The following is an 18079-nucleotide window of genomic DNA, read 5'->3' as shown; positions in this document are numbered from 1 at the left end:
TGAAGTCCATCTGGTCCAGTGTGTCATTCAAAGCCCTTATTTCCTTGTTGATCTTAGATGATTGGTCCATTGCAGTGAGGGAGGGGGTGTTAAAGTCCCCTATATTATTGTATTATTGTCATCATGTTTCTTCGATTTTGTTATTAACTGGTTTATATAATTGGCTGCTTCCATGTTAGGGGTATAAATATTTACAGTTGTTAGATCTTATTGGATAGACCCTTTAATTATGATATAGTGTACTTCTTCATCTCTTATTACAGTCCTTGGTTTAAAATCTTATTTGTTTGATATAAGGATTGCTATGCCAGCTTTCTTTTGATGTCCATTAGCATGATAAATGGTTTTCCACCCCCTCACTTTCAATCTAGAGGTGTCTCTGGGTCTAAAATGAGTCTCTTGCAGACAGCATATTGATGGGTCTTGCTTTTTTATCCAATATGATACCCTCTGTCTTTTGATTGGGGCATTTAGCCCATTTACATTCAGGGTAACTATTGAAAGATACGAATTTAGTGCCATTGTATTGCCTGTAAGGTGACTGTTACTGTGTATTGTCTCTTTTCCTTTCTGTTCTATGTTACTTTTCGGCTCTCTCTTTGCTTAGAGGACCCCTTTCAATATTTCTTTCTTTTTTTTTTTTTTTTTAATTTTATTTATTTATTTGACAGAGGGAGATCACAAGTAGGCAGAGAGGCAGGCAGAGAGAAGGGGAAGCAGGCTCCCCGCTGAGCAGAGAGCCTGATGTGGGCCTCAATCCCAGGACCCTGAGATCATGACCTGAGCTGAAGACAGAGGCCTAACTCACTGAGCCACCCAGGCGCCCCCTTTTCAATATTTCTTATAGGGCTGGTTTGGTGATCACAAATTGTTTTAGTTTCTGTTTATCCTGAAAGTTTTTTATCACTTCTGTTTTTAATGACAACCTAGCTGGATAAAGTATTCTTGACTGCATATTTTTCTTGTTTAGTACCCTGAATGTATCATGATAATCCTTTATGGCCTGCCAGGTCTCTATGGATAGGTCTGCTGCCAATCTAATGTTTCTACAGTTACAGATTATAGACCTTTTGTCCTGAGTTGCTTTCAGGATTTTCTCTTCGTCTCCCGAGATTTTTAAGTTTTATTTTTAGATATTGGGGTGTTGACCTATTTTTCTTGATTTTGACAGGAGTTCTCTGTGCCTCCTGGATTTTGATGTCGGTTTCCTCCCCAAATTAGGGAAGTTCTCCACTATAATTTGCTCCAGTATACCTTCTGCCCCCCCTTATTTTCTTCTGAGATTCTAATTATTTTTAATATTATTTTGCTTTATTTTATCACTTATCTCTCGAATTCTTCCCTCATGATCCAGTAATTATTTCTCTTTTTCTCAGCTTCTTTATTCTCCATCATTTGGTCTTCTATATCACTAATTCTCTCTCCTGCCTCACTTATCCTATCAGTTAAAGCCTCCATTTTTTGTTGCACCTCATCAATAACCTTTTTGATTTCGACTAACAGATTTTAGTTTTTAGATTTTAGTTCTTTCATTTCTCCAGGAAGTGATTCGCTAGTGTCTTTATAATCATTATTCTGAACTTTAGTTCCAACATTATACTAATGTCCATATTGATTAAGTCCTTGGCAGTCAGTACTGCCTCTTCTCTTTTTTGAGGTGAGTTTTCCCGTTTTGTCATTTTGTTGAGAATAGATGAACAAGAAAACAAAATACTCAGAGGGCAACCATGACCCCAGAGAAATGTACCCTAAACAAATCAGAAGAGACCTGAAATGGTTGGGGGGTGGGTAGAATATGATCAGGCTGGTGAATAGAACAGAGCCATACACTAGATTTTGGGTATATTTTGGTCTGTTAGAAGAAACTGCATATCTTTGCCCAAGACAAAACTGTACCACCCTTGCCAGGGGCAGGCGAAGTAATCTGCTTGGGTTACAGTCGTTTTTGTTCCCTGAAGGCTTTCCTCTTGGCTTTAGAGGATGAGAATGAACATGTTGGCATCCCACTCTCTGGCCCCAGAGGAACCGAGAGCTTGGGCTCCCCTCCTCATTGCACTCTCAAAGAAAAGCAGTCCATCACTCCTGTCTCCCTGGTCTCTGTCCACACTCCGTGCTCACCCAGTGTGTGACCAAGTGTTTCTGTCTCTGGCACATGGCCCTGTTTGGACTCCCCAAACCTAGCAGATTCCTGGGGTGCACTCCCGTGCTGCTCCTGCCAAGGGAGGAAGGGGAATCTCCCTGGATCTGCCACTTGTGGGTCCCTACTTGAAGAGCAGTGGTCCAACTGTGCAGCCTGTCATGGTTTGTGGCAACCCTGAGCAGAAAGCCCACTCCTGGGCTCACTATTGGCAGCCTAATTCCCCACTCTGGTACTTGGGAGCTCTGCCACACTCAGGCACCCCCAGTCTTTCTGTGACCCCAAGGGTCCTGAGACTGTACTGTTCCAGCAAGGGTTCCACCCCTCGCTTAGCCACCAGGGTGATGTCCCTCAGTGGAGCAGACTTCTGAAAGTTCCAATTTCATGCTCTGCTGCTCTCTTGCTGGTAGCTGGCTGACCAAGGCTCCCTCCCCACGCGGTCTTTCCCATATGTCGTCCCAGATTCACTTCTCCGCACCTCCTACCTTCCAGAAAGTGGTCACTTTTCTGTTCATAGAGTTGTAGCTAGTCTATTCTTCAATCTCTGGTTGAGTTTGCAGGTGTTGAGAATGGTTTGATTGCTAGCTAGCTGAGTTCCTGGGACCAGACAAAATTTAGGTCTCCTACTCCTCCTCTGGAGCTATTTTGCTCCAGAACTCTTAAGTCCACACGAAGTAACTGGTACGTCACTGAGTGATTTAACTAGCCAATCAGATGATAACTTATGTTTAACTTTTCTCTTTTTGCTCATCACTGTCTTGGACGCTGTCAGCCTGTTTGTTCTTAATAGATTTTATGTAAATCAATCCTTACACATTATGAAAGGATTAAAAACTGGATAATTGATGATTTCTGTAAATTAGGCTAGGAATGGAGCTTGGATAAGCTCTAGGGTGTCATGTAAGTTATTCACATTTTAGTTTGCATAAATAATAAAGCAAAGGTTATTTAGCAGGTGGCCCCTTTCTCCTAAGACTTAGAAAGTCATCAAGAGAAACATGGAAATGGAGCAGTGATTGGGCTGGTTTGGCTTGGAGAACAGTTGAAGTTAAACTGCCAAAAACGTGTATAGTCTTGTGCCATGTTAGGAGATGCGATTATCTCCCTGGACTCTCCATAAAGTACAGCTTCCTGTCCTGACGGAAGTGTAAAGGAGATAGCTTTGTACGACTGCTGTTTTCACTTTTTGTCACCTTCTGTTCTCTCCCTCTCTTCTTACGTCAGGGACCCAGTCAGGAAAAGAGTGCTGGAGAAACGGGGGGAAGACTTTAAAAAGGAGGGGAAGATCTACAGATTGAGGACTCAAGATGATGGTGAAGATGAAAACAACACCTGGAATGGAAATTCTACTCAACAGATGTAGTGTGACAAGTACAGTATGTGCAATAATCATTGTTTTCCCTTATGATTTAATGCAACTAAAATTCTACTGGAGAAGTGGGGCTGCTTTTTTATTTTCCAGCTGGTCTATAAAGTATCTCTGTATTCCTGCTTAGTGGGTTAAAGTTGTTTAACTCCTCAGACAGCTCAAGAGATGATGTAACTGGCTGCTAGGTCCTTGCATATGGTAACCAACTGCTAGAAGCCTAAAAGAATCAAAATGTCTGCCACAGCCCCGTTATCCGCTTTCTTACTCAGTATCTCATATACCTGTTAGCCCCTTGCTCTCAGATGACAGGTTTTGTTTAGAGCTATTTTGCTCCAGAACTCTTAAGTCCACACAAAGTAACTGGTACGTCACTGAGTGATTTGACTCTGAGTCAGAGCATTTTTAACTGGCCAATCAGATGATAACTTATGTTTAACTTTTCTCTTTTTGCTCATCAGCTGCAAGCAAAATCTTGTAGTTTTTAATCTTAAACACTGAATAAAAAATCTTTTCCAAAAATCAAAATGATCTTAGTTTTGCTTTAAGTTTTCTTATCCTAGCATCTTTTCGTTGCACAGGGCTCTGTTGAGGTCATGTGTTTGATTCCCCCCCCCCCCCAGTACTTCCCTGGAGCTATCTCAGAAAAGTAGCTGTGAGCACCCTACTTGACATATAACTGGAGGAAGACGTTTTCTGACACAAATGGGTGCTATGGTACTGTATGTCCCAAGTCACTGAGGCATCACTTTGTTGGTGTCATGTTATGTACAGTCTTTGTTCTTCTCAGATGCAAAATAGCTGCTGAGTTACAGGTAGTTCTCTTCTGCCGTTTTCCTGAAGTTTTGCTCTGGACAGTCACCTTTCAAAGACCTAAAGTACCTTTAGGTAGGACAGGAAGTATGGAATAAAGATATGACTTTTGCTCATTTGGTTATTCTTAAGAATTTTAAAGAGATTTAAAAAAAAATTTTTTTTAAATTTTATTTATTTGACAGATCACAAGTAGGCAGAGAGAGAGAGAGAGGGAAGCAGGCTCCCCACTGAACAGAGAGCCTTTTGTGGGGCTCGATCCCAAGACCCTGAGATCATGACCTGAGCCGAAGATAGAGGCTTAATCCACTGAGCCACCCAGGTGCCCCAGAATTTTAAAGAGATTCTTAACTGACTTACATGATACTTCATCCCTTTGTTTTGGTAATGAAGACCACTAACTCCTAATGTTTGAAAAAGAGAATAAGCTTGACAGTTCCTCTTTTAACCTTTCATTTTTAGATTGGAAGATAGCACTTTTGAGTGTACTTACAGACTGACTGAATTTTGTGACAGGAGGAAGAAATTTTCTGAGAGCAAACTGTTTTTCACGTATGAAGTAACAATTTTTAAAAATGGTAATAGTGTTGACAAGGAAACAGCCGGGCTATGATGTTGGTAAGAGTGAAGACTGGTATACTCTTTCCGGAAAACATCAACAACCTTAAATGTTTCAAAGTCCTTGATCATTTTTTCTGAGGAATGATTATTAATGTAGACAAAGTTTAGGTACAAACATACTCATTAAGTCTTAAACTGACCAAAGGCCTTCTGCAGAAATAGTCCGCTTTTGATGAGGAGAAATGGTACAGTACTAATTTATAATTCAGTTTAACATATATTCATTGACTACCTGTTTTGTGTTGGGGGGAGAAAAACAGAATACAGAGTTGTAGGTAGTCTGAGCTCATCTTTGTACACACGTTTTATATATAGATAGTACCTGTATTGATAAAGTGTAAAGAAAACAACCAAACATTAGGAATGGTGACATGGTTATATGTTCTTTTAATTCTTTTTGTACCCTATTAGGTTTTCCCAATTTTCTGCAATGATCGTATTATTTTTAGATAGCTTAAAAAGTAAGTTTGGAAAAGAAAAATTTCCACCAAGCATCCCGTTTAAGTAAAGATTATAATCTTAAAAAATACAGCAATATGTGATTAAAAAAAAAAACCCAAACCTTTCAAATGGGTGTGACCCTGCTAATAGTTTTAGAAATATGCTTGCAGAAACCTGGAGTACCTCAAGTCTGTTTGCTTGAAAAAAATTAAATTTCAGAGAAACCTATGTAAAAGAGTCATTCACAGTCCTTGAGTAGGAGGATCTCTCTCCTCAGCTTTATAATTTAAAAAGTATACTTAGTAAAAAATTCCAAACAGTATAGAAGGCTGTAAAATAAAAGTCTCTTTCCTTATATCTTACCCCAGTTCTACTCCCCAGGGGTAACCTTTAATAAGAGTTTCTTTTGTAATCTTCAGAAAAATGTTAAGCATTTATAAGCCAGTATGTGGTAATTTTAAAATAGGATATTATATACACTTGCATCTTGTTTACTTACACAGTATAGCTCTTTCCCTGTCAACACATAGCTACCTTATTATCAATGGCTATGTAACATTTTACTTGATAAATATACCCCAACTTATCTGCTCCCTGGTGGCATCCATTAATTATTACAGGTTTTTTTTCTTCCACTTGTTTTTGTTTTTCTATTAGAAATACTGCTATACTGAACATCTTTGGGACAGTATCTTCTTAGCTGTGAAAATATACCAGTGGAATATGTTTGTATAAGTGAGTCATGGAGTGTTTGCAGTTTGGATTATAAATGAAACTGCCAGAATGCTGCCTCTGAATGCTCTGTGAATATACCCTCCCATTGACAGTGTGTGAGAAAGTTGATTTCCCCACATTCTTACCAACACTTACACTTTTTCATCTTTGTCAGTGGTAAATGGAAAAGTGTTTGCATTTTATATGCATTGTATTGATCACAAATGTAGTTGAGCATCTTTTAATATTATTGGTCATTTCAGTTTGAGAACTGCCTTTATTTGCCAGTTTTTTTCATCTTTATTGATTTATAAGAATTCCATGTGCATAAAGAAATTTAGCCCTTTGTCTAGAATATGCTATAAGTATTTTCTCCTTGTTTATCTTTTGTGAGTATGTTGACAGTAATTTTTTGCCACAGTATTTGTATGATCAGATTAACCATGTTTTTCTTTACGCCCTCTGGGTCCTAAGTCTTGCTTATAAATACCTCTCTTCGAGAGTTAATTTTTAAAAATTCACCCATCTGTCCTAGTTTTCTCATGGTTTCTTTTTTTTTTTTTTTTTTTTTTTTTACATTTAAATCTAGTATCCTGGGATGGGATCTGGCTCCCTTCCCTGTGGCTAACATCTTCAGGAGCTAACCTCTTGACCACCACCATTTATGGACTATTCTGTGTGTCCCCCTAATTTGGTATGCCACCTTTGTCCTGTCCTTTATGCCCATATGTAGTTATGTGTACAGTCTTGTCTTTTGTTGATCTCTTTTCTGTTTCTGCTACCACACTATTTTTTTTTTATAACTAGCTCTGTAATGTTTTGTGGATTTTTTTTTTTAAGATTTTATTTATTTATTTGACAGGGAGAGAGGGAATACAAGCAGGGAGAGAGGGAGAGGGGAAGCAAACTTCCCACCGAGAAGAGAGCCTGCCTGATGAGAGACTCGACCCCAGGACCCTGGGATCATGACCTGAGCTCAAGGCAAATGCTAAACAAGTGAGCCATACAGGTGCCCCTCTATAATGTTTTAATGTTCTTTTTTTGCCCAGATTGTTCTGGCTCTTCCTACAAGTTTATTTAATGTGAAACTTTCTATCAGTCTGTGTCCCCCTCCTCAAAAAAGTTACATTGATTTTGAGATTTAGAGGTAATTGACAACTTAAAATACTGAGTCTTTCTCTGAGAACCACCCTTACCCCCTTCTGACAAAAACTTTTCCAAGCTACTGATGGAGGAAAATGCTTCTAGCAGTGAAACTTTAAGATTTTATTTATTTGAGAGAGAGCATGAGAGAGGAGAAGGTCAGAGTGGGGAGAAGCAGACTCCCTGTGGAGCTGGGAGCCCATGTGGGACTCGATCCTGGTACTCCAGGATCATGTCCTGAGCGGAAGGCAGTTGCTTAACCAACTAAGCCACCCAGGCGCCCAGCAGTGAAACATTTGATAGGAATTTTCTACAGATACAACAGGTTCAGGTATGGAATGCCTGAAAGGAGCAAAATTTCAAGCATAATCAGTTATTTATTTTAAGTAAACTCCATGTCACACGTGGGAGTCAAACTTATGACCCTGTGGTCAGGAGTCGAAGCTCCACTGACTAAGCCAGCCGGGCACCGCATGATCACTCTTAAATCTAGCTGAAAACTACTTTTTAAACATTTTCCCTGGTATCTAGAAAGAATATATAGACCAAATAAGTTTTTAAGTATTCTACACTGGGATTGTCTTACTGTTATTAGCACCTTGAGGGGAACTGATAAAGACCACATCATTTTTCTGTGCTCCCACCAGCACTCTGGATGTGTTTTGTGAATAAACACACAAAAGGAGCAGGTGTGCTTTCTGTGCCTTGTCTCCAGAATGTGCTTGGTAGAGACATGGTCCTTTATCCTCAAGAGGCTGATAGTAGAGAAATACACACTCCCAGTATAATATGGACAAGCTGATAGTAGAGAAATACACACTCCCAGTATAATATGGACAAGCTGACAAGGGAGGAGACATGTTTTGGGGAGTTTAGGGGAAGCTATGCAGGGGGAAGAGTGCATTATTTGAGCTGAGATGTGAAGGCGTTTTCAGAATAAGGTGCATCCTAGGAAGAAGAATGGTATTTGCAAAGAAAGGAAGAGGGGATAGTCAAGGGCTTACACAAGGTTCAGAATTACCACAAACAGAGAGAAAGAAGAGAAACAGGTTAAGTGAACCATGGTCAGATTACAAGGCCCTTGAAGGCTATACTTGGGTCCTTAGAAGTCATCCTGGGCAGGGGAAAGGCAGGAAGGACATTAAAGTGGCTAAGAGAGGATCATTCAGAGGTCATCTCTCTTTGGATGTCAGGGTATCTCTGCCCAAGGAATATATAACGTAAGCAGAAAGCATGTGTCTGGTGGAAAAGCTTAGAAGCCCAAGAGGGCTTGTGTGACTGCATGAATTCTGTGGAACCTACCTTCTCAAGGAGAAGCTACAGGATACAGGGCATAGCTTATAGTACCATTTTTTTCTGAGCAACACAAGGTCTGAGACTGGGAGGCAGTTTGAAGGGGGACAGGAGATGACAATGCAGTCCATCTGCACAGTGTCTTATTAAAAGGATTGCTATGGTTTTTGCTCATATTTCTACCTTTGAAGCTGCTGAACCTTAAAACGACCCGGTTAAGTGGCTCACAGAACCACCAGATGAGGTCTGTACTCATCTCTTTCCACAACAGCCAGGTGCAGGATCTTCCAGTGCTCTGATGAATTCCTGATACTGGGACAAGATGCATGTATTTCCATCTTAATTAGAGAGTTGTAAGATTCATGTACTCTCTAACAGTGCAGAGGTTTGATGAAGAAATCCCGCCTGGGCAGAATAGAAGATCCTGAGGAGTTCTGTGGGCAGTGAAGGTATACAGGCAAACTAGGCTTGTTTTGCAGAAGTGGAGCTAGTGGTAACTTGTAGGTCAGAATGCAGAAATAGTACTCAATTCCTGTTGGCCTGGTTGTGTTTTTCCTTGCTTGGAGTGCTTACAGTACTTGTATGACAGAAATGTCACACAACAGATGCCAAGAATTGCAAGAGAAAAGAGTACATACAAAGCTGTCTGGGCTTCTGTCGCTCTTAGTGTTAACCCCAGGAACTGCACTTCCTCCTCTCTCATAGGGCTGATGGTAGGTCCAGCATCTAGGAGAGGAAGACAAAAAAGGACAATTTATGCACTCCTACAGATCTGGTTATCAGATCAATGTTAACTGATGTTAAGCCCAAGCTAGGTCCTTAGAATAGAGTCACACAGGTATCCAGAGCGAGCTCATTGCTGAGGTGACGACAGGATGTAGCCCTTTCACTGAGTTACTGAACCTGTGAATGAAGGAACGTAGTTGTATTTTTTTTTTTTAATCTGTCAACAGTTGGAGTAAAATGGATAATTATTTCTTTTCTGTAGTAGTAATTTATGCTTTTTCAGTCATTCAAATATTGGGCCCCTTACATCATGCCAATCACTGTTTGCAGTCAGTATTGTATGTTAGACCCTCATGTCCACCTGGAGGTGTGTGCCTAGTTTCTTGCCTCAGGTTGCACAGTTAGTGGTAGGGCTGGGACAAGAATCTAGACTTGCTCTTCCCAGACCAGGGCCTAGTTTCTAGATGTAACATTAATCCTCGGTTCCTTTGTTTCATCCTAACAATGTCTGGAGCATTCAAAGAAAATACTGGTTGAATGAATGAATGAAAGTAAATATTGGAGGGGTGCCTGGGTGGCTCAGTGGGTTAAGCCTCTGCCTTCGGCTCAGGTCATGATCCCATGGTCCTGAGATCGAGCCCTGCATCGGGCTCTCTGCTTGGCAGGGAGCCTGCTTCCCCCTCTCTCTCTGCCTGCCTCTCTCCTACTTGTGATCTCTGCCTGTTAAATAAATAAATAAAATCTTAAAAAAAAAAAAAAAAGAGTATTGGAAAGGCAGAGAGGAGGGGAATAAACGAGAATAGACTGAAAATGTCTCTCCCACCCTCTGGTTTTAGTCCCTCCCAGAGCCAGATCTCACCTTCTTCACCTTCTGGCTGGAGACAAGGGTGTGGCCCCACAGCAGGGTCAGGGAAGCCGTTGCACCGGGCTATAGAGGCAAAGAACTTGGCTGATGCTTTTGGGATTCTTGGGAGAGAAGGGTCCGTGTAGTTCACAAAATGCAGACCAAACCTCTCTGCAAAGCCTGTGGCCCACTCAAAATTGTCCATCACACTCCAAACCGTGTATCCTCGGAGGTCCACCTTATCCTGCACAGCTGCCCAAATGCAGAGGCCACAGCATGAGTTTCCTTTGTTTTACAAGAGCCCATTCTACCAGGCCTACAGAAGCCACACCTGCCCACAGCTCTCCCACAGTCCCCGCCTGCAGGTGAAGAGTCGGCTATGGATGGACTTAGAGCCATCAGCATTTTCCCAGAAAGGCTCAGTCCTGAATGGGAGTGCACAGGTAGACTACATTAATCCTGCTCAGTCACCTGCCATCCTGTCTCCACATGTTGGGATACCAGTCTTGGGGAGTGCCTTAAGTGTTCATGCTTTTTCCAAAAGTAAGTAAGGGGCCTTGGAAAAGATTTCCACTGGACTAGGACTTTCTAATCATTTCTCTCCGCTGCTGCAGCACTCACTCTTTCACTCAGCATTACTTACAGTCCCTTGTCCTAATCCCATCCTATCCCACCCCATCCTGCTGAGCTGAGGGTCTCAAACTTTCACTTGAGGAACAGAAGACCCTACAGACTGCCCCCGCATCTTACCCCTCCTCCTCCCAGCACCTGCTTTCAGCAGGCCACTGCTGTTCAGGGACATCAGACATCAGGGATGATATGGCAGAGCTGATGACTGCCAGGAATTCAAGTCTCGCTGTATCAGGCAACTGGGTTTACTTGCTGAGCTTACATCTAAGAAGAAGACTCAAGAGTGCAGCCTCAAAGAAAAGCTTAAGCCTAACAGGAGGGAGAAGCCGCCTCTTTCTCATGGTGGGGTCTCGTGGTTGCAGTATTCCCCCAACTGGAAACGTTAGCAGATGTTTCCAGTGGTAAAAGGTGCACAGGGAGGAGGGGATAGGCCTGTCCTACCTTTGAGAGCTTCGTTGATGTAACTGCGGAGGTAGTAGATTCTTAGGGTATCATTGAGGTCCGTTTCTCCCCGTTGGGACACTCCATTCTCTGTTACATAAATTGGGGGGTTGTTGTACTCCTCCTTTAACCAGTTCAGTATCCTCCTGAAGCCAAAAGGTGTCATCTTCAGCCAAAAGGAACCAGAGTCAGGCCAAGAGCGATCTGTGATGGAGGCCACTCCCCTACAGGTTCAAACACAAGAGATAGGTCTCAATGTGTAAATCCCAAGAGGCCCTTTGAATAAACACAAAGCAGGGTTTATACTAGGAAAAGCATTAGGTTTAGTCTAGACCTAACAGTCATAGCTAACTGCAGATGAGTCAGGTTGCCTCACATTCTTCTCTTTTTGTTAGTTCGTACTGCTTGTTGCTGGCCTAGCTGTTACAGGCCACCTGAGCTGTTTGCACCTCTACAGATGAACGGTTTCACTCACGGAGTGTACCCTCCAAAGGGTGTGAAAGGCTCTGGGATTCCCTGATCACGGTCTCCAGTAGGATTTGAGTGCTGAGTTGGGAGAGAGAATGGGCTTCCCTGCATAAAGGACATCTAGTCAGCACCACAGGTGTGGCCGCAGACACCCATGGTTGGGCTCCCCATTTGTGTGAGTACAGGGAACACATAGGCTGGGACCTGCTTTAAGTGCCCAAGGTCCTGCCTCTGTCCAGTGATGGACCTGGAGAGGGCAATATCTTATGCCAAAGAAGCAACTGCTGGGGAAAGCACAGAAACCTGAATGTCTCCAGAATCCTACTTCTTCTTGTTGTTTAATTTTGCTTAACCTACAGTGCAGTATTGGTTTCCACTGTAGAATTCAGTGATTCATCACTTGAACACCCAGTGCTCATCACCACAAGTGCCCTCCGTAATCACTCCCGCAGCCCATCTCCCACCCATGTACCTCCACCACCCTTCAGTTCTCTTTTGTTAAGAGTCTTCTATGGTTTGTTTCCCTCTCTCCTTTCCTTTTCTCCCCTTCCCATGTGTTCATCTATTTTCCTTCTTAAATTTCTCATATGAATGAGATCATATGTTATTTGTCTTTCTCTGCAGAGTCATACATTTCAAATAAGGACCAATTATTTAGATCTTAACGTCCAAATCCTTCAGGAAAAAAAAAAAAAGTCTTATCAGTAACAATTTTTCTTGCTCAGCTGAACTGGATCCAGAACATTTTTAAAGTTGAACACAGGTCACAGGGAGACAGTGCCAGGAATCATGAGGCAGCAAGAGTCCCATGGGTGCTCAGCCAGGGACCAGTAGGGAGGTGTTTTCTCAACCCCGTCAGAGTCCAACTCGGGGGGTTGCAGAATGCAGTGGATGGGTAGGTGTTTGTTTTAAAAGAACCTAGACAGATTCACAGCTGATGTGGAAACATGCTTGTTACAAAAGGAGCAAGACAGTGTGTATATATATAGATATAATCTCGGTTTTGGGTAATATATTTTTATGTATAAATTCATAACTGAATATATATGTCTTATATATACTATACTATATATCTTACATAGTTTACATAAGATATATATATCTATACTATATAAACTATACTATATCTTATATAGTTTATACTATATATCTTATATAGTTTATATAATGTATGTACTTACATGTTCTATTTATGAGGAGAAGGAGAGGTAGCTTACCCTCTACACATACGCATAAACTTCTGGAATGACACCCACAAGAATTTCCTATTCTTGCTTTCTGATGTTTCCACCATGACTGCATTTGTGTAATGCAGAAATAATAGTTTATAGTTTATAGTTTCACCTTTACCCCAAAGCGGGGGGGGGGGGGAACCCAACCTTACTGTTTGACTGAAATACATCTGATAATTGAAACAAATTTGACCAAAGAAGAAAAACAAGGGAAGAAAAATATTTAAAATCTTGAACATGTTTGACAAAACTCCAAGCATGTCTGTCTCAACAGGAAGCACCTTGGAAATGCTAGCCGGTGTTATCAGCAGACTGACAGAGGTTTGAATAGGTCTCTCAGGAGGGGACTCATCGTCAAATTCCAGGATGTATGGTGTCAGGAGGCAGCTTTCTAGGCTGTGCAGTAAGAGCGGGGCAAAGGGGCACCTTGCTGTCTTCTCCAGAGACTGCTCCAGATGCCCTGTGGGCCGACTTACCTGTCTGCATCAAAGGAAGAGATCCAAGAGGCATAGTCAAGGTTGTAGGCCAGGATGGTGGTGTAGTGATTAAACCCAAAAAAGTCATAGGTACCATTGATCCTCTTCTTCTCACTCTCCGTGAACTCTGGGAGCCTGGGTGGAAGGAGCCATGAGAAGTGTGGGGCTTGAGCATCATGCTTTGGGGAGAAAATGTCCTGGGGCAGGATTTGGGAGCGCTCTAACTACCCTGCCTGGGCACCTGGCACTTTGATCTTGACTGAAATTTTTGCTGCCAGTAACCTAGTGGATCAAAACCTTCCCCCACTGGGGTTTCTGAAACGTTGGGAGAAAACTAAAGCCTAAACCCCTCATGCCCCTCACATTCCTACCCAGAAGCTAGCAGTAGCTCCTTAGGGCTTGTGGCATCAAGGCTGAGGCCCTGTGCCTGGCCTCCAGGCTCTCTGCCCTGTGGGCTTGCCACTGCCCCCTGCCCCAGCCATTGAGCCAATTCCCCCAGCTCTCAATTGCAGGTATCCCACTCATTCCCACCAGGCCAGTGCTCACACCCTTCCCCTCAGTTGGAATGCCCTCTGCTCTCCCACACACTACTCATGGTTAAGACCCAGCTTAACTGGTGTCCCACCTTGTCCATGAAGTCTCCTTGTTCTGCCCACCCTCATCTCATCATTTGAGTTTTCTTTGTATGGAGAAATTCGGGAAGAGAACTGTAGTGGTGAGCTTACTCTCTTCCCAGCTGACATGTCAGCAGCTTGAGGACCCAGACTCGGAAGCCTCTCCTTATACACACCTGACTGACTTGCCCTGATCTGGGGACACTGTAGGTGCTCAGCAGAGTTGTGTCAGTGCCAGCTTGCTTAGTGGAGACCAGAGTTAGCACATCAGACCCCGAGGCACAGCCCGCTCCACAGGACTTACCCCAACCGGGGCAGGAGTGCATTGTAAGGATGGAGACTGGATTATTGAGACTGCACAGCTGGGCTACATAAGGGCAAGACTGGCCAGCTATGTTAAGAATTCATACCTTTGGAATTCCTTTTACCCTCCCTGCTCATGGTCCCATGAGTCCCCTTGGAGCTTGTGGGTGTATTCCCATAAGGCCAGGTCACTCCCCTTCTGCACAAAACACCTCTAATCCTAGCCAGATGACTCTTAGACTCAGCGTGTGGGCCCTGGAGTCAGCTTGGTTTCAAATCCCAGCTCTACTTCAGTAGCTGGATAATCTTGCCCTAATCTTTTTTTTTTTTTTTTTAAGATTTTATTTATTTATTTGACAGAGATCACAAGTAGGCAGAGAGGCAGGTGCAGAGATAGAAAGAGGAGGAAGCAGGCTCCCCACTGAGCAGAGAGCCCGATGTGGGGCTCGATCCCAGGACCCTGACATGACCTGAGCCGAAGGCAGAGGCTTTAACACACTGAGCCACCCAAGCGCCCAATCTTGCCGTAATCTTTGTGCCTCAGTTTATCCCTCCTTAAATACGACTCAGAGTGCCAATAGAAGATGTATAAATGCTAGGTGTCCCTGTTGCTATTACTCCCTTGACAGGAAGAGGAGTGGGCCCCAACCAGGACTACTTTGGTACAACCATCGCCCCTACTGGCCAAGTGACAGAACGCACATGCCTGGCAGTCACCCACTGCTACCCACATTCACTTGTAAGGTGGTGATAAGTAAGTAGGATGAGCTGGAGAGTTTGTCCTTGCATGAAGTAGTGGGTTGCTAAGAAGTGGGTGCCTTTGAGACAAATTTCCTGTCTGTTCTACCTTTTGTCAAACACATAGCAAGGCCCTGCCTTGGGCTGAGAGCTTCACATGCACAATCATGTTCAGTCTTCCCAGCAGCCTAAGACCGGCCTCTCTGACCCCAACGGCCACATTCTCACCACTGAGCTGTCCACCAGAAGCCACAGTTTGGTATCACAGACCAGACTTCCTCCTGACCTTTTCCTGGCTGAGTGTTTGGACACCAGGACCTACCGAGACTTGCTGAGGCCTGCGGCCAAGCTTCTGTCACGGATCCGTGTCTTCATCACCTCGTTGTAATCGCCATTCTTGAAAATAGGATGCGCGAACCAGCCTCCCATAAACTGCAGGTGGGGTGGGAGTGAGAGCCTGGGCGTTACCGGGGGGGTCACACTAGGAGACAGCAGCTCTCCTCACAAGTCCCGGGCCTCAGAACCCTCCCCTTCCTCTGAACCACCGCCCCACCCTGGGCTTAAACTCACATCCCCTCTGCAGCCGTTTGCATGTTACAAAGATTCGCAATCCCCGCACCCCAAAAGGAGATGAACTGCACTGAGCACTGCCTCAGGACTCAGCAGACTGTCCTTGGCAGGGTCTCGCAGAAGACCAGAAGAGACTAGAATCCTCCAGGCTGTGGATTTCCTCTTACCGCAGAGCAAGCCCCTTCCCATCATCTGCCTAAGGTTCAACCAGAACTCTCTGGGGAGGGCGGAGCTGCGAGGCTTTCCTGGCTGCTCAAGGCCAAAAGTTCCCTGTGGAATTTTCCAGCCCATTTTCTGGAATGGGGTCCAGACCACCTTACCCTTAGGGTGGATATGTGGCACCCAAATGCTATGATGCTGGGTTTCTGAGAGGCTTCTTCGGTCTCTCCTCATCGCTGCCCCCCCCCACCTGCTGGCTAATGTCTTAAATGTGGGGGAGGGCAGCCCTCCATTCTCAGGCGGCTTTGGAATACACACACCCTGGTGAAAGAGGCTTTGTGCACTCGAGGCAACAAAATGTTCCTTTCCATGGAAGCTGACTTTAGGGTATGTGTATATCGTCCTGGGCCTCAGTATCACAGTTCAGCAGGTGGCTCAATCTGATGAAGTTAGAGCCTAACCTTTTCCTGAGGGTTTGGGGGTTTTGATTTCAGGATAATTATTGCTCTAATTTACCAGTTCTGTGAGTCTAAAAGGAGAGATGCATTATTTTTGTCCCAAGGGCTTTTCCCCACCTGGCTAACAAATGGGAAAATTAAGCTCTTTTTGCATTCATTAATTTGATTTCTGTTACCAAGTTCTCTTGTGAGAAGTCTGGCAAGCAAAGACCCATGTTCTCCCCTCAGAATATGCTGCCTTCGAGCTCCTCCACGGAGCCAAAAGTGGGGGTTGGTGTGGAGAAGAGACACTTGCCTTTTCTGATGCTAAAACATGGGAGAGGGTGCTTTCTAACCCCATCAGGGACACTAGCAAGAACCAGGGAAAAGCTGTGCCCTGAAAAAGACCGTTCTTTTCTCTCCTCACGTCAGGGGCTCACACTGAGGGAAGGATGGGCTAGTTTGTTGGCGTCTGCCTACTAGTGATTCTACTTTATTATTTTTTTAAGATTTATTTATTTAGAGTGTGAGCAGGGAGAGTCTTAAGCAGACTCTGTGCTGAGCACAGAACCCCATACGGGGCTCCATCTCACCACCCTGAGGTCATGACTTGAACCAGAATCAAGAACCTGACACTTAACCAACTGAGCCAGCCAGGCACCCTGTGACTACTTTCTAGGAGCACAATTCCATGACCTTATGTCCTTATGCATGTGCATGTCTTTATGTTAAACTCACAGAAGTGGAAAATTATGGGCACTAATGAGTTTCACAGAATCCAAAGGCCCCCAACCCAAGTAATTCTTAGGCCAAATAAATAAAATTAGATGGTGACACCTACAGGTGAAGTGTGACATTGCAGCCCAGCTCTATCAGCTACTATAGTCAAACCAGAAATTGAAGAGATGGAATTTCTGTTAGTTACCTTCAAACCGTGTTGCATGAAGCAAGGACTACAGGTACAAATCATTTTTTTTTAAGATTTTATTTATTTATTTGACAGACAGAGATCACAAGTAGGCAGAGAGGCAGATAGAGAGAGAGGAGGAAGCAGGCTCCCCGCAGAGCAGAGAGCCCGATGCGGGGCTCGATCCCAGGACCCCGGGACCATGACCCGAGCCGAAGGCAGAGGTTTTAACCGACTGAGCCACCCAGGCGCCCCACAAATCATTTTTAAGACTTAAAAATTCAACCTTAAAGAACTCTGATCACAGCAAACCTATGATATAGATAGGTCGTCTCCTCCTCCTAGAGGAGAAAACTAAGGTATGAGAAAGGTTTAGGTGATTTTTCCAAAGCTCACAAAATTGGGTAATAGCAAAATGGGGTCTTGAACCTAAATCTTTGTTTTGCCACGTAATTCCATTTCCATTCACTCAAAAATGGAGGGAAAGACATGCAAGAGTATTAACGATTTCTAGATGAAAAACAGACCTGAACGTATCTCCTGGCTGCCTCCACATCCTCCTGGTTGGAGGGATCTCTGGGCTCAGCCCAGTCGCTGCTGATGGTGATGGAAATCACGCCGCCTTGACTGGCACGGTACGTGTTGTTGTACAGATGCCAGGCCTCAGCATGAGCCTTTATTAGGTTGTGGCCAACAATGTAGGGGGCAGTGCCAGGCCTGAAGGAGATTCCTGGAAACACACACACAGATGTCAACGAAGAATGAACATGACCAAGAATATCACTCTCTCCCTACAGATGGTTTCTATGTTGGGGAGAAAGAGTTGTAGATTTTGGTGTTAGGAAGAAGCAAATTCAAGTCCTAGCTGTGTAACTTTGGTTTCTAGCTGGCTGTGTAACTTTGGATAATTCAGTCTTTTAGGTTCCTCCTTGGCCAAGTGAGCAATAAGTTCTTGTGAGAAGGAAATGAGAGCACGTATGTGAAAACCTGAGCAGCACTGTGTCTG

The 18079-nt window shown here is 43.7% G+C and overlaps 2 protein-coding genes across 2 annotated transcripts in view; one reads left to right on the top strand and one right to left on the bottom strand.

Annotated features, from left to right (window-relative positions):
• UBXN4 (UBX domain protein 4) overlaps nt 1-4025 on the top strand; it is a 55476-nt gene extending 51451 nt beyond the window's left edge. The window contains exon 13 of the mRNA XM_032856155.1: nt 3362-4025. Within this exon, the coding sequence (XP_032712046.1) occupies nt 3362-3500 (139 nt within the window). The 3' untranslated portion in view covers nt 3501-4025. The remainder of the gene's footprint in view (nt 1-3361) is intronic.
• Nucleotides 4026-8132: 4107 nt separating this feature from the next.
• The window catches only part of LCT (lactase), a 52368-nt gene continuing 42421 nt past the window's right edge, over nt 8133-18079 (bottom strand). Inside the window, exons 12-17 of the mRNA XM_032856154.1 lie at nt 17601-17803; nt 15323-15432; nt 13346-13480; nt 11170-11393; nt 10114-10350; nt 8133-9254 (exon numbers count right to left, since the gene is read on the bottom strand). Of these exons, the coding sequence (XP_032712045.1) occupies nt 9034-9254; nt 10114-10350; nt 11170-11393; nt 13346-13480; nt 15323-15432; nt 17601-17803 (1130 nt within the window). The 3' untranslated portion in view covers nt 8133-9033. The remainder of the gene's footprint in view (nt 9255-10113; nt 10351-11169; nt 11394-13345; nt 13481-15322; nt 15433-17600; nt 17804-18079) is intronic.

Source organism: Lontra canadensis, unplaced genomic scaffold (assembly GCF_010015895.1).
Source record: "Lontra canadensis isolate GAN:19392208 unplaced genomic scaffold, GSC_riverotter_1.0 scaffold11, whole genome shotgun sequence".
Classification (NCBI taxonomy): Eukaryota; Metazoa; Chordata; class Mammalia; order Carnivora; family Mustelidae; genus Lontra; species Lontra canadensis.
The sequence above is the reverse complement of the archived record's forward strand: the minus strand, read 5'-3'. Positions and strand labels throughout refer to the sequence as shown.